The sequence below is a fragment of the Pipistrellus hanaki genome (assembly GCF_964339955.1).
Source record: "Pipistrellus hanaki genome assembly, chromosome: 1".
In the NCBI taxonomy this organism is placed as follows: domain Eukaryota; kingdom Metazoa; phylum Chordata; class Mammalia; order Chiroptera; family Vespertilionidae; genus Pipistrellus; species Pipistrellus hanaki.
Genome location: NC_140503.1, coordinates 164,312,572 through 164,335,754, shown reverse-complemented (window position 1 = coordinate 164,335,754; position 23,183 = coordinate 164,312,572). Strand labels below are relative to the sequence as shown.

Here is a 23,183-nt window from a genome sequence, read left to right as displayed (position 1 = left end):
CTTCATCTTTACCTCTTATTTTAATGATCATCCTGTGGCCTTTGAGACCCTTTTTTCCCCCCACACTGAAATGCTTTTCTATTTTGTCTCCTGATTTTTCCCATGACTCCTCTTCAAACAATGCTTGCCAATTACCTTAACATTTTTTTTCTTCTTTTGTTTTGGACCTATTAAGGTTCTCTTCCTTCATTTTATTTTTCTCCTCCATTAATTAGAAGTTATATACTAAATTCTTTATACTTTCACTGGTTAATACAAGGCTAAAGTTAACATCTGTAGGCCTCACAAATATAAGAACTTTAGTAGAATACTTTAACTTCTATCATCATTCTCTTCTACTGATTTATGATATTATTGTCCAGGATCTACACTTTTCTTTAGATCACAAATTAGTCATTTCTAGTATACTTTTTCTTTATAAAGTCAATGCTCTCATCTAGGCTCAGTTTTCATTCTGATACCTTCTTCCTTTAAATTTCCTTTAGTGAAGGTGATTTTGTTAGCCTGGAAAATCTTTATTTCATCTTCATTCTATAGAGTTTTTCTTGATATGGAACTAGGCAGAAAGTTATTTTCTTTCAGTATTTTGAAAGTATCATTTTATTGTTGAAAAGTTGGTAATCACTCCAATTATCTTTGTGGGTAATCTGTCTTTTCTCATGGATGGCTTTGGTGTCTGATCTTGGTTGCTGTACTCATTATTTCACTGTGATGGTATGAATGTGGTATTCAGTTATTTTATTTTATAATTCTTTGGTTTTTAAAAAATCTGGAGGCCCTAGGTAGTTTGGCTCAGTGGATAGAGCATTGGACTGCGGACTGAAAAGTTCTGGGTTTGATTATGGGGTCAAGGGCACATGCTTGGGTTGTGGGCTCTATCCCTAGTGGGGAGAGTGCAAGAGGCAGCATATCAATGATACTCTCTCATCACTGATGTTTCTGTTTCTCCCTTTCCCTTCCTCTCTGAAATCAATCAAAATTAAAAAAAAAAAATATGGCGGATTGGTGTGCTTCATCAGATCTGGAGAATTCTCAACTGAATCTATTCTAATAGTGCTTCTTCCCAGTTATCTTAGGTGACAGGTGTATATTGAATCTTCTCACTGTAAACTCCATGTCTCATAACCTTTTCTAGCTTCCATCTTTAACCCTTTGTGCTGCATTTTGGTTTATATCAGCATTCTACTTCATTCAGCATATATCTTACACTTTCCTCTTTCCCATGTGCTTCATATGCTGTTACCCTTTTTATTTATTATATTTTTCATATTAGAAATTGAATTTGTATTATAAAGTAGCCTGGCCATATTTTTGTCATTATTAATATTAGTAACCTATGGATCCTCTTTTATGCTCTCAGTTTCCTATTTTGTTTCTTTAAATATGTGGAACATAGTTATTTTATACTGAAGACCTGGTGTAGGAATTTGTGCACAGGTGGGGTCCCTCAGCCTGGCTGGCAATGGGGGCCATTGGAGGCCAACTGGGGCGGTGGGAGGTTGGCTGTGGGAGCACACTGACTACCAGGGGGCAGCTCCTGCATTGAGCATATGCCTCCCTGGTGGTCAGTGTTTTAAGGATTTTATCCAGCATTTTAAGGATTACTGTAACTGTACCAGGGAGATTTTTGTCTGAATCTCTAGTCTATCATGTTCCTGAAAACAGAAATTGTAATTTAAATTTTAACATGGTCAAATTTATTAGTTTCATCCTTTTGAATTGTGTTTTACCTTAAAGTCATACATGTATTTTAAGGCTTTTAATGTTTAATTTTCCATATTTAGGTTGCTAAGCCATCGAATTTATAGTTAATATGTTATGGGGTAAAGATCAAATTCTCTTATTAACCCTAGTTCAAGCAACTTCCTAATAATATGCAATGTGTCTGCTGTTATCCATTTTTTAAATAATTTTCACATTTAAATAGTTTTGTTTCCAAGGTAGCTCTGTTATCCTGTAGCCCTTTGCTTATTTCTATGCCATTACCTTATAATCTTATCAGAGTTTATAATCTTGATAATAAGTAAAGTGACTAATGCCACTACTTCATCTTTTATTCCTTTTAAAAATTCTTAGCTATTTTTAATTCTTTGCACTTCCATGTGAATCTTAGAATCAACATATCCAAGTCCACGAAAAATGGTAGGATTTTTATTTGAATTTTAATGTATTTATCAAATACTGTGTGAGAAATTGAGATCTTTATAATCTTTTCCATTAAACAAACATACAAATTCCGGTTAAATTTTCTTTGAATTTTATTAAAGTTTTATAATTTCCCTTCTAAAGATCTCATGCATCTTCTATTTGATTTATTCCTAAAGTGCTTTTTTGTTGCTATTATAAATGAAATCTTTCCCCCCCCATTTATTTTAATGTATATAATTTTACTGATTCCAGAGAGGAAGGGAGAAGGAGAGAGAGATAGAAACATCAACGATGAGAATCATTGGTCGGCTGCCTCTTGCACACCCCTTTTGGAATTGAGCCCACAACCTAGGCATGTGCCCTTGACTAGAATAGAATCCAGGACCTTTCAATAAGCAGGCTGATGCTCTATCCACTGAGCGAAACTGGAGAGGGCTCCATTTTTTTTTCTTTTTCTTTCTTTTTTTTTTTTTTTTTAAATCAATCTTTATTGTTCATATTATTACAAAGGTTCCTCATTTCTTCCCCCCTCCACCAGGTTCCCACCCCACCCTCCGCCCCCTCCCCATCCCCCATTGTCCTCCCCCATAGGTGCACAGTTTATGTTCAGTCTCTTCCTCCCTCCCTTTCCCCGATAGCAAATCCCTTTTCAGATAGTAAATCAGTTACTTAGCATTTTCTCATATCAACAATACCTCCACATGCCCAATGATACACTTCACACAAAAGACATTTCCAAATACGTCAACCAGCCTCATCCAGGCCCCACCCAAGGCACTCACAGATCAAAACCCCAGCGCTATACTAACTCAACACATCCAGGTCTAAGCCTTCATCACTTGATTCAGCAGACCCTCAAGTTCCCACAAAAGTTTCCAGCCATGTCTGAGAGGCAGCCGTGGGGCAGGGGCAGGCGAGGAGCGAGCTGTTCCAGGCCTGGCTGCTCCGGGCCTGGCCTCTGTTGCTCTGGTTCGTTCCACAACCAGCTGCTCCGGGTCTGGTCACTGCCGCTCCCGACCTAGTTGCTCTGGACTTGGCTGCTGCTGCTCCGGGCCTGGCCGCACCCGACCCGGCTGCTCTGGGCCCGGCCGCTCCGGGCCTGGCAGCCGCTGCTCAGGGCCTGGCCGCTTCCAGCCTGGCAGCTGCTGCTCCGGGCCTGGCCACACCCGACCCGGCTGCTCCGGGCCTGGCCGCTCCCAGCCTGGCAGCCGCTGCTCCGGGCCTGGCCGCACCAGACCCAGCTGCTCTGGGCCCGGCTGCTCCGGGCCCGGCTGCTCCGGGCCTGGCCGCTCCCAGTCTGGCAGCCCCTGCTCCGGGCCTGGCCGCACCAGACCCAGCTGCTCTGGGCCCGGCTGCTACGGGCCCGGCCGCTCCAGGCCTGGCCGCTCCCAGCCTGGCAGCCGCTGCTCCGGCCTGGCCGCACCCGACCCAGCTGTTCCGGGCCCGGCTGCTCCGGGCCTGGCCACTCCCAGCCTGGCAGCTGCTGCTCCGGGCCTGGCCACACCCGACCCGGCTGCTCTGGGCCCGGCTGCCCTGGGCCCGGCCGCTCCGAGTCTGGCCGCTCCCAGCCTGGATCCTCTGAGCTTGGCTACTGCTGTTCTGGGCCTGGCTGCTCCCAACCCGGCTGCTCTGGGCCCGGCTTCTCCTGGCCCAGCCACTCCGGGTCTGGGTGTTCCTGGACTGGCCACCCTGGGCTTGGCCGCCTCTGCCTCAGGCCTGGCTGCCACTGCCCCAGGTCTGGCTGCTCCAGTGCTGGCTGTTGTTTCTCTGGTTCTGGCTGCTGCTGCTCTGGAGCCTGGCCGTTGCTGCTCCAGGCCCGGCTGCCACTGCCTTGTGCCTGGCCACTCTAGGCCTGGCCGCCGCTATTCCAACATTCTGTCCTTTTTTTTTTTTTTAATGCATTTATGTTGCAATGTTGGCTGGTGAGTTGAGTTCTGACTTAGTCTTTTTGATTTTTCAAGCTTTTCTTTGTATTCTTTCTTAAGTAATTTTACTATCTTTTGCTCTCACTTGATTTCTTCACATTGAGAACTTTCTTTGGTTTCTTCCTCCTTGTCCTGGAAGCTCAGCAGGTTGGCCTGTGGCACCCCTTTGTTCTCCGCGGGCTCCTGCGCTGCTTCAGCCTGTTGCCGGGTGGGCGCCGCCCAGGAAGCAGCCCCTGGCCTTGGCTCCGTTGCCCGCGCTCAGCGGTCGAAGGCTCAGGGGCACACCCCCCCTTGGGGGCCCCGTCGCCCGGCTCCTTGCTGGTGCCCGGCTGGCCGGTGTCCGGCAGGGGCTCCTGCTCCTCATCGCGTTCCTCCAGTCTGGAGCTTTTTTTGTCCTTCCCGCTAGGGGAGTCTAGGATCAGAGTCAACAGACTGTCCTCTATGCGCAGTGTGTGCGACTGGGGGCTCCGCTTTTCGCCGCTCCCCTAGGATTCCGCCTCACAGCCCTGTCTCCCCCTGCCTGAGCCTGGGTCCCCAGGGTCTGGTCAAGGACTGGGGTTCAGAGCAGTCGAAACTGGGGCCCAACACGGCCGGGGCTTCTGTTTCCTTCCCTCCAGGGCAATCCCGCATCAGAGTCAACATTCCTTCCCTTGCAAGCAATGTGCGCGATTCCGGGGGCTCGGCCTTTCGCCGCTCTCCCAGGACTCCACCTCACAGCCCCGTCTCCCTCTGCTTGAGCTTGGGTCCCCAGGGATTGGCCTAGAACTGGGGTTCAGAGCAGTCTGGACTGAGGCTCAGCGCCGCCGGAGGCTTTGTTTCTTCCGGGTAGGGTAATCCAGCATCAGAGTCAACATTCAGTCCTCTGCGCGCAATGTGCGCGCGACTCCAGGGGCCCTGCTTTTCGCTGCTTGCCTGGGATTCCGCCTCACAGCCCCGTCTCCCCCTGCCGGAGCCTGGGTCCCCAGGGTCTGGCCCATAACTGGGGCTCAGCGTTGCCAGTTCGGGGGTTCAGCCCAGGCTGGGGGTTTTATTTCCTTCCTTCTAGGGAATGCCAGGCAGCACCCAGCCCTCTCCTCCTCTCCGGCTGCTACCTCTCCTCGCGCTCATGTGTGCGTGCGGGTGCGCAGCATGTCTCCGTACCTTAGGCTTTTTTTCAGCTCTTCTGATTTTCCTTCTGGTTTTCTCTTTCCTTCTTGTTGTAGAATTTTCAGTCAGTCGACTACCTGTAGTTCTGGGCGATGTCCACTCTACATTTTAGTTGTATTCCATTGAAATTGTTGTGTGCTGCTGTGGTTAGATGTCTACCCTAGCAGCCATCTTGGATCCTCTCTGTCCATTTTTCTTTTTATTGCTCATGTATAGGAGTGTAGTTACTAATTACTTTCCAATGAAAATCTGATGAATATATACCTTTGCTTAAAAAATCTTCCTATGGTTTCCTTACCTTCTACATACAAAGTTCAAACAGCAATGATTTTTCATGATTAGAACCACTTTTGACTGTATCATGCCTCATCTTCAGTAACTTCATATTTTGAGACTTGTGCTTTAATTACATGGAATCTGTTATAATTCTAGGGACAAACTCAGATTTTTAAAATAAGGGGTTTATTGAGGCATAATTTACGTATCTCAGAATTCAATTTTTTAAGTGATTTTCAATTTAGTGATTTTTAATATATTTAGTATATTGGACTACCACTGCTATCTAAATCTAGAACATTTTCATCAACCAAAAAAAGGAAGCCCTATACTCATTAGCAGTCACTTCTCATTCCTCCCTTTATGCATGCCCCAATCATTTGTCGTCAGTAATCTAGTTCCTTTTTTTTTTTTTAATAGATATGTCTGTTTTGGGCATTTCATACAGATGTACTCAGATGATATGTGGTCTCAGTGTCTTGTTTCTTTCACTTAGCAGGTTTTCAAGTTTAGCATGTTTAGCATGTATCTGTATGCCATTCATTTTGTATGGTTGAATAATATTAAATTATATGGGTAGTATCACATTTTGTTTATCCATTTACGAGTTGATGGACATAGGGTTGTTTCCACTTTTTGGCTATTATGAACATTTCTGTACACGTTTTTGTACGAATATTTTCAGTTTTTCTGGGTATATTTTTAGGAATAGTATTCCTGGGCCATATGGTAATTCCATGTTTAAATTTTTGAGACCTGCCAAAGTTTTCCACAATGGCTGTCCCATTTTATATTCTCACTGGCAATGTATGAGGGTTTCCAATTTCCTCACATCCTTCCAATATGTTGACATTTTTTTTTTATTATAGCCATCTTAGTGGATATGAAGAGGTTTTGATTCAGATTTCCATGACTAATGTTGTTGAGCATCTTTTCATGGGCTTAATGGTCATTTGTATATCTCTTTGGAGAATTTTCTATTAAAATCTTTTGCCTTTTAGCCTGGCCAGCATGGCTCAGTGGTTGAGTGTTGACTTATGAACCAGGTGGTGCCAGCCTGCCCCACCCCCCTATTGTTCCTCTGCCACTGCTGGTCACCTCAGTCCCCCTTGGCTGGCCTGGTGCTACCTGCTGCTCACTGGCTCTGCCCCCTGCCGACTGGTCTTTCCTCTGATCGGTTTATTTGCATATTAGGCTTTTATTATATAGGCTTAGGTCTTTAATCCATTTTTGGATCACTTTTTTGTATAGTGTGAGGTAGAGGTTTGACTTCATTCATTTACACGTGAATATTGCCACAGTGCCTTATTAAAAGGACTATTCTTCATTGAATTGTTTTGTCATTCTTATAGGAAATCAGTTGACTATAAATATATGGGTATATTTCTAGGCTCAATTCTATTCCATTGATTTGTACGTTTAACATATTCCAATACCACACTGTCTTGATTGCAGTAGCTTCATAAGTTTTGAGATTAGAAAGTGTAAGTCCTCTAACTTGGTTCTTTTTAATATTGTTTAGGATATTTTGGGTTCCTTGCATTTCTTTATCACCCAAGGATATTTTTCCCCATTGATTTTTAGAGAGAGTGGAATGGAGGGGGAGAGACACAGAAAGAAACATCGATGTGAGAGAAACACATGGATTGGGTGCTTACTAGCCGCCCCCCCCCCAATGCAATGCACGAATTTCATGCACCAGTCCACTAGTCTATACCAGTGGTTGGCAAACAACAGCTTGCGACCACATGTGGCTCTTCGGCTCCTTGAGTGTGGCTCTTCCACAAAATACCACATGTGGGCAGGCACGTACAGTGCGATTGAAATTTCGTGGCCCAGGCGCAGAAGTTGGTTTTCGGCCTGGGCGAGTCTGTTTTGAAGAAGTGGTGTTAGAACACCCAAGGGGCCAAAGAGCAGACTAATGGTCTATACGATAAGAATAACAGTTAAATTGCCTCACGATGGAATGAGAATTAAATAATGTACTTGGAAATGCTTTGTATGTTGTCAGTGCTCTATGAGTGTTGTGTTCTTGCCTTTCTTCTCTTTTCAACTCCTCTTCCTCCCATTCTCCAGCCATTCAATTGTACCTGACTCATTCTTTTATTGCATTGCACTAGATAGCACCTACTGATAGAATAACTTGTACAATTTTAAAGTTACTAATCCTCTTTAGGGATATTTTCAGTTTTAAAAGGAACTCCTAGAGGCATTGCCTTAACCTAATGTTATGAAAGTCTGATGTACCACAGGCCAGAGGTTATTGAGTAGGCAGCTCTTTGTCTCAAATCCCACAACCAAATAAATGCCTGTTCCACTTATCTTGAAGACAGCTTTCAAATAACATTGTTTTCTTTGGCAGTAGTTGAAACCAGAAGTTGCTGACAAGTTGGTATTTTCTCTCTCGTTGATTTGTATGGTGTCTGAAGATAAACACAATACAGAAAGACACTTGTAATTTTATCTTTTCCTTCCATCTCTCTTCTTCCATTCCTAGGGAAACAAACTTATAGGAGTAAGCACTGCTAAAACCCAGTCTTTCATAAACATGAAATGCTTGTGTGTGTTCGGATGTTGGAGCTGTAGGTATCTAGGATACCATAAACATTTTCAGTGGCAAGAGACTTATGGTGCCTTTGGGAAGCTGTGTCTGAATAACAAGTAGCAGTGTCTTTCTTGTAAAATAATTCTCAGTGGTGGTGGTAAGGTTGGTGGATGGCAAGGGAGAGAAGAATTACCTGGGGAAAAGAATCCTGTATTTCTTGTTTCTTTTCTTTTTTTTCAATTTACTATGAAAAATTGAAAGAGTACTATAATGAATAACCATATAACCATGATGTAGATATAACAACTAATCTTTCCTCTATACATTTAAAAATAATATATATTTTATTGATTTTTTTACAGAGAAGAAGAAAGAGGGATAGGGAGTTAGAAACATCGATGAGAGAGAATCATCGATCAGCTGCCTCTTGCACACCCCCCACTGAGGATGTGCCTGCAACTGGAAAAAAACCCAGGACCCTTCAGTCCGCAGGCTGACGCTCTATCCACTGAGCCAAACCAGTTTTGGCTCCTCTATACATTTTTAAAAAGCACATGGATAACTTTGAATAAGGTTGATGTGTATGAACTAGATTATTGTTCATTTTCTTAGGTGGGACAGAAAGATACTATGCTTAGTTAGGATAATATATCCATCTTAAAAATGTAAATGTATTTAAGTAACTGCTAAGCATTATTTATTTTTATTTTTCAATTACAGTTTACATTCAATATTAATTTGTATTAGTTTCAGGTGTACAATATAGTGGTTAGACAATCATATACTTTACAAGGTTTTTGCCCTGGTATTTCCAGTACCCACCTGGCACCATACGCAGTTACAGTAATATTATTGACTATGTTTCCTATAATGTACTTTACATTATGTATAAAATGTGACTATTTTATAAATACTAGTTTGTACTTCTTAATCTCTTCACTTCTTTTACCCAATACCCTTTAAGTATTAATTAGTAAAATGACATGATACCTACAACTGACTTTCAAATTGTTCACCAATGAAAAAGTTTACTTTCAAGATTGGATTCAATCAAGGATTATGTATGGCATTTAAAAATATATATATTTTATGCCAAAACCGGTTTGGCTCAGTGGATAGAGCGTCGGTCTGTGTACTGAAAGGTCCCGGGTTCGATTCCGGTCAAGGGCATGTACATTGGTTGTGGGCACATCCCTGATGGGGGTGTGCAAGAGGCAGCTGATTGATGATTCTCTCTCATCGATGTTTCTAACACTCTGTCCCTCTCCCTTCCTCTCTGTGAAAAATCAATAAAATATATTAAAAAAAAATATATATATTTTATTGATTTTTTTTTTTTTACAGAGAGGAAGGGAGGAGGATAGAGAGCTAGAAACATCGATGAGAGAGAAACATCGATCAGCTGCCTCTTGCACACCCTTCATGGGGGATGTGGCTGCAACCAAGGTACATGTCCCTGACCGAATTGAACCTGGAACATTTCAGTCCACAGGCTGATGCTCTATCCACTGAACCAAATAGGTTTTGGCATGTATGGCATTTTATTGTAATGTCTTTTACAATCTAGAATAACCCTACCCCTTCATGTTTTGTTTTTGTTTATTTCGCATGTGGAACACTGTATAAGACAATTAGCCAAGTAGTCAGTATCTTGGACTTTGTAGGATTGTTTCTTTGTGTTTTATTTTCCTTCTAGCCCCTGTTTTCTTAACTGGAAGTTAAGCCTTAAGATTTATTAGGTTAAAGGTTTTTGGCAGAGGCACTGCAAAGGTAATGCTGATTACTTCATATTCTATCACATCAGGAAGCACATAATGTCTATATTAATGCCAATGTTAGTGATGCCAAGATTTCTTCCTTGTGCCCTAACCGGTTTGGGCTCAGTCTATAGAGCATCAGTCTGCGTATTCAAGGGTCCCAGATTTGATTCCGGTCAAGGGCATATACTTGGTTGCGGGTACATCACCAGTAGAGAGTGTGTAAGAGACAGTTGATTGATATTTCTTGTTCATCAATGATTCTGTCTCTCTCCTTTTCCCTTCTTTTCTGTAAAAAATCAATAAAATATAGTACTTAAAAAAAAAAAAGATTTCTTCCTTGTAAAGGAATGTTTTGCCTTTTGCTAATTTGGCATCATGTGATTATCCTATTTCTCATCAACCTTTCATCAAGGATTTTGGTGTACATTGAAGATGCTTGCTGAATCAATGTTTTAATAATGTACTTCTCAATTTTGATATCTTTTTCTTCCAATTCTGTTGACAGTCTTTACCATTTTGGGGAATGAATAGTGTCCTTCAAAGTGTTGGCTAAAATAAGGGATTGAAATCAGAATTATAGAAAACATTTAATGGTATCTAATTTTATTAACTCATTTCAAGCTAGATTTTCATTTCTTTGGAAAGAAAGTACTGATTAGGAGCCAATAGTCATTCATTGATTGTACATTATGCTTGAAAAAATTAATTTCTTGATTAAGAAACTGTTTACTTGTAGCCAGGTTATGTCAAAGATACTAGTGTATGCTAGTTTTAGCAAGGCATTTAAAAATACCTCTTTTTTTAAAAAAAATTTGGAGCCATTTGGTTAATTCAAAAGTGTTTTAATAGTTATGCTCTAAACACATTGATTATTCATTTTGCATTTACAGTGAGTGAGGCCCTTGTCAGGTTGCTTAGCATCTAGTGGAATAGATAGCATCCAGGTATGCTATCATATGCACAGGAAGCAATGAGAGTTTTCTTTTTTAATGCAAATTAAAAAAATTATTGACATTTTCTAAGTATTTCTTTACAGTAGCAGACGCCAAATGGCAGAGCAGTAAATAAAAACAGCAGGGCTTCTCAGATTAGGCCTAGTTTTACATTACTAATCATTTAAAAAATATTTATTGTTCAGATTATTACAGATGTCCCTCTTTTTTCTCCCCCATAGCTCTCCTCCACCTGGTTCCCATCCCACCACAGACCCTCGCCACCCCACTGTCCACATCTATAGGAATTGCATACATACATATAAGATCTTTGTCCCATCTCTTTCCGCACACCCCCCACACCTCTTTCCCCCCGAGAATTGTCAGTCTGCTCCATTTCCATGCCCCCGATTCTTTTATATTTACCACTTTCTTCTGTTCCAGATTTTTTTCATTTGATTTTTAGATTCATTTGTTGATATGTATTTGTTGTCGCTTTTTTGTTCATAATTTTTATCTTTACCTTTTTCTTCTTCCTCTTCTTAAAGAATACCCTTCAGCATTTCATATAATACTAGTTTGGTGTCGATGAACTCCTTTAGCTTTTTCTTATCTGTGAAGCTCTTTATCTGACCTTCAATTCTGTGCCTCCACACCTCCTACCAGTATCAATGCAGTTTCTTCTCTACCTCTTTAGTTGTAATATTTCCACTCAGCCTGTTTTCCTGCGGTTCTGGATAATAGTTGTATTTTTGATATGATTGTGGGAGGCAGCAAGTACAGGTATTTACCTATGTCGCCATCTTGCTTCTCTTGTTATGAGAATTTTAAAAAAGTATTCTGTGAGCTGTAAGGAAGTCTAATTAAATGAACAAATAAATATTTATTAAGTATTCATTAATGCAGTATTGCATGTCTCTAATATATCTGCTGCTTATTTCTGGGCCCTGTTTTGATCATTCCAAATAGTACATTCTGAATTGTGGTTTGATTTAAAGTTTTTAATGTAGTTGGTAAGGCATATTCTCCTTTTTCTATTGATGCCTTATCCCAGGGATCTTCAAACTACGGCCCGCGGGCCACATGCGGCCCGCAGAGGAGTCTGATCCTGCCCGCCAGGTTTTTTGGGCAGTGAGCACAGCCGGGGTGTTACAGTAGGAATTAGTAGTTCATATAGTCCGGCCTTCCAGCTCTCTGAGGGACCGTGATCTGGCCCCCATTTTAAAAAGTTTGAGGACCCCTGCCTTATCCTATATAAACCTATATAATAAAGAGGTAATAAGCAAATTGACTCTCATACCCTAGTACAAGATGGCTGCCTCCATGTGGTCAAAGATGGCAGCCACAAGATGGCCAGCAGGGGAGGGTAGTTGTGGGAGATCAGGCCAGCAGGGGAGGGCAGTTGGGGGGGTAGGCCAGCAGGGGAGGGAAGTTCAGGTTGACCAGGCCAGCAGGGAAGAGCAGTTGGGGGTGACTCGGCCTGCAGGGGAGGGCAGGGCAGTTTGGTGTGACCAGGCTGGTATGGGAGGTCAGTTGAGGTTTACCGGGCAAGCAGAGGAGGGCAGTTGGGGGCGATCAGGCTAGCAGGGGAGGGCATCAGGGGAGGCCAGTTGGGGGCAATCAGACTGGCAGGGAGCAGCTAGGTGTCAGTCAGGGTTGGCAAGGGAGTGGTTAGGGGGTGATCAGGCTGGCAAGCAGAAGTGTTTAGGGGCAATCAGGCAGACAGGCAGGAGAGCGGTTGGGAGCCAGCAGTCCCAGATTGTGAGAGGCATGTTGGATCGGGCCTAAACTGGCAGTCGGACATCCCCCAAGGTGTTTCAGTTTGGAAGGGTGCAGGCTGGGCTGAAGGATACTGCCCCCCCCCCCCCCCCCCTGCACAGATTTTGTGCACTGGGCCTCTAGTTTTAATTAACATCAGTGTTTTGTCATCACAGAAGAGGCAGAGGCTGAGGGGTAGCCAATCACTAATATATGCCAACTACATTAATTTCTATGCGACAATTTCCACATACCACATAAAAGATTTTCACATACAAAATGAAATTATGGTATTTTATTTTTAAAAATTTTTTTTAAGGAATGAACTATTTTTTAAAATATATTTTATTGATTTTTTACACATAGGAAGATAGAGGGATAGAGAGTTAGAAACATTGATGAGAGAGAATCATCGATCAGCTGCCTCTTGCACACCCCTATAAGGGTACATGCCCTTGACGGGAATCGAACCTGCGACCTTTCAGTCCGCAGGCCGATGCTCTATCCACTGAGCCAAACCGGTTTCAGCTGAAATTATGGTATTTTAATCTTCAAAACACAAGCATATTCATTTTCATGTTGTCCTCTTAAATGCTACTTCATGATTGTTAGAGGAAGGCAATGTCACGGGTTTCAATCTAATTTATTAATTGCTTACTGTTTTTATTTTTGTCTTGGCAACAGTCAGTTTATTTTCCTATGAGATTCAGTTCTTCAGTATTACATGATTTTGGAAGTAGTTTCTGATTCTTTTTAATTAATTGGTACATGTTCTTCTAGGTGGATTCTCCACAGTTTTCCTGGTGCGGACTCATGGTGGAATCCGCCATGCATTGAAGCGAATGTATGTCAATAACTTGTCTGACCTCAACATTTGTAAAAGGGAAATTAAAATTATGGTAAGTAAAAGAGTAATTCCATTAAAAAAAATTAGAGTATTTTCTATCATTTTTGTACTATAACTTTAACCAGCTTTTAGGCAAAATGCTTGTTGGTTTATCTAGAATACCTTTGAACCTCATTAAATTAATGTGGAAAATTATATGGGAATTTGAAGTACATTCTTTGTAGCCTCAGTTAGGTCTAAATACAGCCAACTCTTTCCTGTCCTCTTTCTTTTCTTCTTTACTGTTGTTCATTGGGCATGCTATTCTGCTTTCTTTTTAAAAATTAATTATGGATAATTTTGAGGATAGGAAAATTTAGAGAATTATATAATAAACATCAATTTACTCACTGCCCAGATTAATAATTAGAACTTACAGACAGTTGAAGTTCTCTGTGTATTCCACTCCAAAGATATCTCTGTACTGTTCCCATCTGGAAAGTAACCACTGTCCTGAGTTTGGTATTTATAATTCACAAAGGTGTTCATATATTCATTGTATGTGTTTGTATTCACAGATAGTGATTAGTTTTGCTTTTTATTTTTAAAATCATGGCATAAGTTGTTCAGTTTTTTTGGTGTACTTTGCAATATATAAGATATCCTTTAGCAAGAGAACAATTCTTTTTAAATATTAGGAAAAGTGAAAGTATTTTTAAAAAATTTTTTTTCTTTTTTTTAAATCCTCACCTGAAGATACATTTATTAATTTTAGAGAAAGAGAAAGTGAGAAAGGGAGAAGGAAAGGGAGGGGGAGGAAGGGAGGGAGGGAGGGAGAAACATCAATATGTTGTTCTCTAACTTGGGATCTAACCGGCAACCTTGGAATGTGCCCTGACCCATGAACGTGCAACCTTTTGGTGTACAGGACAACGCTCCAACTAATTGAGCCACCTGGCTGGGACTAAAAAGTATTTTAATAGGCCATTAAAGAAAAATTCAGTAAGCAGTAAAAAAGATTACGAAACAGCAATTTCCCTGTTTTCTAGTATTCTCAGTGTTCTGGATGGCTTCTTGTTCTTCCACACTCCCACCTCCTGCCCTTTTTTGTTCTGTTCTCTTCTTCCTCATCTACTGTTTATCAAGTGCTAGTGTGTGTGTGTGTGTGTGTGTGTGTGTGTGTGTGTGTATAATTTTTTAATTGAGGTACAATTCACATAATATAAAACTGATCATTTTAAGATGAATAATTCAATAAATGACATTTAGCACATTCACAATGTTTGTGCAGCCACCACGTTGAGCTAGTTCTAAAACCTTTTTATCACTCCAAAAGGAAATCCTCTTGTTCATTAAGCAGTTACATTCCATTACTTGATTTAGCCACTTACAGCCACCTGTCTATTATATCTCTGTGGATTTATCTATTCTGATTATTTCATATGAATTCCACTTATATGAAATAATCAGAAGAGATAAATGTGAACTTTTGTATCTGGCTTCTTTCACTTAGCATGTTTTTGAGGTTTACACACATTGTAGCATATATTTCATTCTTTTTTTCTGGCTGAATAATCCATTTTATATACAAATATCACAATTTGTTTATCTGTTTATCTGTTGTTGGATATTAAAAAAAATCAATGAATATTTGGGCTGTTTCTGCTTTTTGGCTATGTGAATAGTGCTGCTATTAATATATGTAGATATGTATTTGTTTGAGTACCTGTTTTCAGTTCTTTGTCTATATATCTGGGAATGGAGTTATTGAGTCATATGGTAATTCTTGTGTTTAACTTTTTAAGGAACCACTAACCTGTTTTCCTCAGTAGCTGAACCACATTATAGTCATATCAGCAATGGATGACTGTTCCAATATTTTTTAAAATTAATTTTTAATTTTTAATTACAATTTACATTCTATATTCTGTTAGTTCCAGGTGTACAACATGATGGTTAGACATTTATATATGAATGTTCAGTTTTTCTGCATTCTTATTTTTCCATACTTGTTATTTATACCAGTCCTACTTATCCAGCTATTAAGAGGGATATTTCCTATTTTTTATCAACATCTTTATCAGCACACCTATTTTGATCCCTTTGGTTTGAAATAGGTTCATTTGTATAGTCTCAGTCTGACTTAATCTCAGTTCTGCTTTTGTTGTCCCTATTTCTTACTTTGAGACTTGCTTTTTTTTTTTTTTTTTTTTTTTTTTTTTTTTTAAAGGTAAGGCTATAAGCCAAAAGAATAAAATGATTTATCCCAAGATAATGGGAGAATCTTAGCCCAAGTTTTCTAACTAACTGGAACTTAGATAAGTACCTAGATATGGTACTTTTAGTAGAATGTGTATAATTTAGAGACATAAAAATAAAATCATCATCAACATTAGCAACACTCAAGTCTTAGGCTTTTGAATAAGATATTTTAGGGAGATTAGCTCTGTAGAGCAGTGTCTTCCAACTGTTTTTGATAATCCATATCCATTATATATCCTTATTTATGAATTAGTGACATGTTCAGCTGCCATTAGCCAATTGTCAAATTTCATTACACAGTTAAAACTAGGTTTATTATTAGTGATAGTGGATATAAATTCACTTAAAATAGTATTCTTGATAATTGTTTTTTTAATTTCCAGATAGACCTGATTGGATATGATTACTATAAACCTCAGTATGTGCTGATGGTTAACTTATACTTTTAAATCTGAAAGTGTCAGATTTGCCATTTTCTTATTATATACTTGTTACTTGTATTATAAGTAGTACTATTATGGTTTCTTAAAAGAAATATTTTTAGGCCATTTTGTTTACACATTAATTGCAATGTTGCATGCAACACATACAAATAAGAATATAATTGTTAATTCATAAATATAGGGATAGGCAAAGTAGGTTTACAGTTATTTGTATGGAAAATATAAAATAAACTCTGTTTTTTGTACTCACAACTGTAAACCTACCTTGTGCATCTCTGTATTAGAGCTTATTATTTTTCTAGATAAAAATAAATATAAGTAGCCAGGACCGGTTTGGCTCAATGGATAGAGCGTCAGCTTGGGGACTGAAGGGTCCCGGGTTCGATTCCGGTCAAGGGCATGTATCTTGGTTGCGGACATATCCCCAGTAGGGGGTGTGCAAGAGGCAGCTGATTGATGACTCTCTCTCATCGATGTTTCTAACTCTATCTCTCTCCCTTCCTCTCTATACAAAATCAATAAAATATATTTAAAAAAAATAAATATAAGTAAAATTCTGATATTTTATTCTTGAGTCTCTAAAGACTATCTTGTACACTTTTGGAGACTATTACTTTAGAGTGAACCATCTTTCTTCTTGATTGAATTTAAAGATAAGTATTCATTGAATATTTGCCTGTCAATAAATGATGGCCACATGTAAATACTCTCCATCAGAACTATAGAAACCTTTTTGAAATATGTCAGATTGCATACTTAGGCCTGTCTTACTTTATGAAATTCTAGTCTAAGTACATTAATTAAGATTTCAAACCATTGGTAATGATAGAGCTTTAAAATGTATATTTTCAGTTCTTGAAATTTTGTTTCCTTTTTACAGAAAGAGCTATCTGGTCACAAAAATATTGTGGGCTTTTTGGATTGTGCCATTAATTCAATTAGTGATAATGTATGGGAAGTACTTATCTTAATGGAATATTGCCGAGGTAAGTGTTTTTCTGCATTTGTTTTAAATTTTAAAAAGGCCTTAAAATAGGTTAGTTAGGTGTCTTGGTTTCTCCCAGGACAGCTTTTACTTTATTCTAGACACTTACTGCAATCTCAGCTTTAATCATCTGTCTAAGGAATGCTGTTAGAAATATTTAAAACCTAAGTTGTAATTGCTGTAGTGATTATATGAGCAGATAAATGGACAAAGAAAATGCTGTTGGGTTTAAAATGGGAAATCTAAGCAGGTAAAGAGCAGTTACTCTTCATGCTTCCTATACAGCTCTTTTTAATCTAGCCAAGAAGAGCATAATGTATCAATATTACATTGTGTCACAAGATTTCTTTCAGCACTCTACCATGTTATATTTCAACATATTAAATGTAATAAATTCAGAGGATATATTTTGATATATAATTTTTATAAACTTGTATTATTTGGCATTTTGGGGTTCTTTTGTATTGTAGAATATTAGAAGGTAGAAAACCATTTTTTTGGACCTAATGTGATATTAAAAAATAATTACTTGTTTAATATGCCTTAAGAATAATAAGATAACTTTCAAAAAAATCCTTAAAATTTTTTTTTACTTTAATGCATGAAAGGGCAATTAATCTATTTCCTGCAAACTTAAAAAAAATCAGACTGTATCTGACAATTTGGGCTCTAGAGAATCCTGGTTTATATTTAGACTAGAAGCCCGGTGCATGAAATTTGTGCTCTGGGTTTGGGGAAGAGGGGAAGTCCCTCAACCTGGCCTGCAACCTCTTGCAGTCCACGATCCCACAGGGATCCCACAGGCTGCCTGCCGGCTTAGGCCCATTCTCCACAGGCCTAAACTGGCAGGCATACACCTCTCTTGCAGTCTGGGACCCTTTGCTCCTTACCACCCGCCTGCTTGCTGCTCCTTACCATTTGGCTTGCTGCTCCTTAGCTCTGCCACAGAGGTGGGAAAGGCGCCAGCCACCGCCACTGTGCTTGACAGCCCTGAGTTTGGCTTTTGGCTGAGCAGTGCTCCCCCTGTGGGAGTGCACTGACCACCAGGGCACAGCTCCTGCGCCTTGAGCATCTGCCCCCTGATGGTCAGTGTGCATCACAGTGACTGGTCATTCTGGTGGTTCCACCATAATGGTTGCTTAGGCTTTTATTTATATAGTCTTAAGACAGTTATGATTGTTAATTATGATACCAGAAATTCCTGTCATTTCCTTAAGGCTGTAGGAAAAGGATGATATAGTGGTGATGTAGAAAATATGGTCTTATTTGGTCTCCTAAGGAGGGAGGACAGAGGGAAATAAAATTAATTAATATCATAATATCTATTGTGATGTATTTTTAACTTATTTTCATTTATAATATAAGAAGTTAAATGTTTTCCTTTTATTCATATCTCATGTTCTCTATTGTAAAACATTTTGATCTCTTTAAGGAGAAGATAGTGATTTTCTCTATCTTACTTTCCTGAATCTAGCATTTACAGTTCTAATTCTTACCTGGGTTATAGTTGACCACTAGCCCTAACTTTTTAAAAATAATTGAATTGGGCATAATTATAATCCTAGATGAATTTAAATAATTGTCACCAGAAGACATTTTAAAAGGGGGACCAAATGAACTTCAAATTGTTTTGTGGAAGGCATTCTTTTGCTTTTTAAAATTTAACAGTTTAAAAAATCTGACTTGAATTGACAAGCTTTTTTTTTTTTTTAGATGACATTTTTATTTTGATCAAAGTTATTCATGTATATATTTTTAAAAGTCAGCTAGATCTGTTAAGTATGGCTAAATCAATATCTTCCTGCCCCATCCCTCTCTTCCAAGACATGTTCTTTAAAATACTAAACATGTTTCTTTTCATGTTTATTCCCTTATTTCTATAATGCATTTTGTAGAAAAGAATTGGTAATTTTAGTGAGATTCTTAGAGTATGAAAGAGAAGGAAGGAACTTAAAAATCAGGGTATGAAGTATGTGATTCTGGGCTCTGGAAAGTTTGTTAGTGCTGATTTTCTGTTTTTATGTTTTAGATAGTATCTTCAAGAAAACATGAAGAATTTTATTTATCAGTGTAGTATAGTCTCAACTTTTGGTTTGAATTAATAATTAGTGTTTAAAATTTTTTGTCTGCCATTAAATTGTGACATATAATAGCCTATAATTGCATTTTATTTTTTATACTTATTATTTTTCCTGGAGTTAATAATTATGCCAGTTTTCACTTGCTGTGTTTTATTTTTTTTTATTTTTTTATTTTTTTAATATTTTATTGAATTTTTACAAAGAAGAAGGGAGAGGGACAGAGAGTTAGAAACATCGATGAGAGAGAATCATCGATCAGCTGCCTCTTGCACACCCCCTACTGGGGCTGTGCCCGCAACCAAGGTACATGCCCTTGACCGGAATCGAACCTGGGACGTTTCAGCTGTGTTTTTTTAATATATATTTGTATTTTAGTCCCACATTTCCTAATGGAAGTGTAAATCTTTATGCACTACACATAAACATTTTAATATTTGTGTCAATTTCATTTTTTCTTTCCTTAAAAACATCCTTTGGGAGACTTTGTTCTGTTTAATTTTGAACAGCATTTAGTTGTCATTCTTTGAATTTCCTTTGCCTTCCTCCTATTTTAGACTTTATGCTAGTCATGCGTCCCACTTACTTTTATTTTTATTGATTTCAGAGAGGAAGGGAGAGGGGGAGAGAAAGATAAAAACATCAATGATGAGAGTGAATCATTGATTGGCTGCCTCCTGCATGTCCCCTACTGGGGATAGAGCCTACAACCCAGGCATATGCCCTTGACTAGAATCAAACCTGTGATCCTTCAGTCTGCAGGCCGATGCTCTATTCACTGAGCCATGCCAGCTAGGGCCTCACTTATTTTTATTACTATCTTTGGTAGAGTACATTTTCATTAGTTTTCTGATAATGGATTTATGGAAGAAAACTTTTTTTTTTTTTAAATTGATTGGGAGAGAAAGAGAGAGAGAGGGAATAATATCCATATATTGTTCCATTTATTCATTCATTCATTGGTTGACTCTTGTATATGCCCTGACCAGGGATTGAACACTCAATCTTGGTGAATCAGGACAATGCTCCAACCAACTGAGCTACCTAACCAGGATTGGAAGAAAACATTTTTGAAACCTTGCATATGTAAAAATATTTTTATTCTTCATCCATATTTGTTAATTTGGCTGGTTAAAGAGTTGTAGTTTAGGTATAATTTGATCTATAATTTTAAAAGTATTACTTTTTCCCTATTGTTACTATTGAGAATTTGGATGCATTATGCTTGCTCAATCTTTTAACGTGACCTATTTTTTTACTTGGAAACTTTTTAAATCTTTATCTTCAGCATTCCAAAATTTCAAGATATCTGTGCCTTGGTTATGGGTTATTTTGATGGTAACTTTTTTTTGCTGTGCACTCAATTTTTTTCTCTTTCATTTTCTCTGTTCTCTCTTTTTGGACTTTTAATTTTTAGGGTATTAGTCTTCCTAGATTTGTTACTGGAGAGCTGGTCAAGTTGAAGGGAGCTTGGCTCTCTCCTTTTTGGTTCTTGTCATACTTGTGATAAAGCACACGAGTGACAACAGTGTTGAAGTAAAACAAGCCAATTTATTAAGAATACTAGAGGAAGACAACTGGAAGACAGAGCGGACATTGTCCAGAACCACTGGAAAGCTGGCTGAATGGAAATTCTACAACTAGAAGGAAAGAGAAAAGGACACTGAGACTCAAGGAGCTGTGGAGGTGCAGAGACCCGTGCATGTGGAAAGGGTGGGTGGCTGAATACGCTGCTGGCTTACTTGCGGTGTATGGAGGTGGCGGGCAGCATTCACATGGTTAGCTTTCTCGTTTGGGAGGGAAACAAAACCTCCCGACTATACTGAACTCCAGCTCCGGGTGAGGCTTTTGGGTACCCAGACTCATTCAGGGAGAAATTGGTCTGTCTGGCAGCGGGCGAAACTCAAGAGCAACCTTCTCTCAGAGGTGTGTGCAGCCATTGCTGTGGGACACTGAGACACAGAAGCCTCTTAGGGTGGGGCTTATGGGAAACCAAGGCTGATTGCTCCACCCTGAGACTCTGCCCCAGCCAAGCTGAGTACAGAAGCTCTCCCAGCAGAGACACTGCTGATCCTCACAGCCATTTGGCCTGGAGGTCAACTCCCCCCAGTGATACCAACAACAATCAAGGCGCACACACAGCCCACAAAGGGATACACCAAGAATGACCACCTTTAGGTAACTGGGGAGGCTGAGCCACTGGGCCCTACTAGGACACCTAGCACACAACGCCACTCTATGAACTCAGGGACGTAGCTAAAATGCAGATACAAAGAGGCAGGCCGCAAATGAAATGGAGGAAAGCAAAATACTGGACATAGAGTTTAAAACCACGGTTATAAGGTTTTTCAAGAATTTCCTAGAAAAGGCCAATAAATTTAACGGGACCCTTGAGGATATGAAAAAGGATCAACTAGAAATTAAGCACATACTGACAAAATAAAAAATATTATACAGAGTCCTAAAAGCAGACTAGAGGATCATAAGAGTCAAGTCAAAGATTTGTAATACCAAGAAGCAAAAAAACAATCCTTCAGAAAAAAAAAAAGATTACAGTAAGTTGAAGATAGTGTAAGAAGCCTCTGCGATAACTTCAAGCATACCAACATCAGAATTATGGGGGTCCCAGAAGAAGAGAGAGAGCAAGATACTGGAAACCTATTTGAAGAAATAGTGACAGAAAACTTCCCTCACCTGGTGAAAGAAATAGACTTATAAGTCCAGAAAGCACACATAACCCCAAACAAAAGGAATCCAAAGAGGACCACACCAAGACACATCATAATTAAAATGCCAAGAGCAAAAGACAAAGAATCTTAAAAGCAGCAAGAGAAAAACAGTTACCTACAAGGGAGCACCCATACGATTGTCAGCTGATTTCTCAACAGAAACTAGATGGAAGTGGCAGGAAATATTAAAAGTGATGAATAGCAAGAACCTACAGCCAAGATTACTTTACCTAGCAAAGCTATCATTCAGAATTAAAGCTCAGATAAAGAGCTTCACAGATAAGAAAAAGCTAAAGGAGTTTTCATCACCACCAAACCAGAATTATATGAAATGTTGAAGGTATTCTTTAAGAAGAGGAAGAAGAAAAAGATAAAGATAAAAATTATGAACAACAATATGTATCTATCAACAAGTGAATCTAAAACCCAAGGGAATAAAAGATTTGATGAGCAGTATTAACTAGTGAATATAATAGAATCAGGGGCATAGAAAGGGAGTGGACTGACAATTCTCAGGGGAAAAGGGGAGGGGGGGGTGCGGGAAGAGACTGAACAAAAAGCATACAGGTATGGATGTGTATAGTGGGAGGGAGGTAAGGGCAAAGGGTGGGGTTGGAACCTGGTGGAGGGAAACTATGGGGGGAAAAAAGAGAGACAATTGTAATAATCTGAACAATAAAGATTTATTAAATTAAAAATAATATATTTGGCATAAAGCACAAGTGGGCAACTCAGCCAGTCTGAGTGCACTGCCTTGTGGGGATTCAAGGGTTTTATACTCTTTCTTCCCCCTTCCCCCTCAATTTTTCAAAGTTCCCCTGCAGAATAGACTGGATTTCAAAGTCCCCCTTTTACACTGTTGCAACCTTTCCCACAATTTCTGAGAACATCTGATTTTTATCTTGGCAAGTCCCAAGACTGCTGACTTCTTTGTTCACTGGTTGAGATAAACTTCCCTTTTTCTTTTCCCTTTTTCCTCCCACTGTTCTAACAACTATCTTTCCTGCCTAATATCCCCCAAGTGATATCATCCAAATGCTTTTGGGGTTTTGTTGTTTGTGTCCCAGACTTTATCTGTGGTTGGGTTTAGCTGTCACAAATGGCATTAACTGGTTCTTTGTATAAACCATTTGTTCTCAAGTGTTCTTAGTTGGGGAGGAAAAGGTCTTGCGATTCATAAGCTGGCTAGAAGCTGCCCATACTGTTTGGCCTGGTTTCATTTTCTTGTCTCAGTTTCCCATTCTACTTGTCTAGGAATTTCCCTAGCTTCTTACTATCCTGCCACAGATTGATCAATTCTCTGATTTTCTTTCTTTGGTTTTTCTTGTCTTTCTTTTTATTCTTGTGTTGGGAGCATTCCTTCAATTTAT

At 39.4% G+C, this 23,183-nt stretch overlaps 1 protein-coding gene across 2 annotated transcripts in view; it reads left to right on the top strand.

Annotated features, from left to right (window-relative positions):
* Window positions 1-23,183, top strand: part of BMP2K (BMP2 inducible kinase) — a gene marked incomplete at its 3' end in the record, with an annotated part of 115,878 nt that overhangs the window by 25,127 nt on the left and 67,568 nt on the right. For both annotated transcript variants that reach the window (XM_084880846.1, XM_084880845.1), the window contains exons 2-3: window positions 13,271-13,389; window positions 16,902-17,007. In XM_084880846.1, coding sequence (XP_084736972.1) covers window positions 13,271-13,389; window positions 16,902-17,007 — 225 coding nt within the window. The remainder of the gene's footprint in view (window positions 1-13,270; window positions 13,390-16,901; window positions 17,008-23,183) is intronic.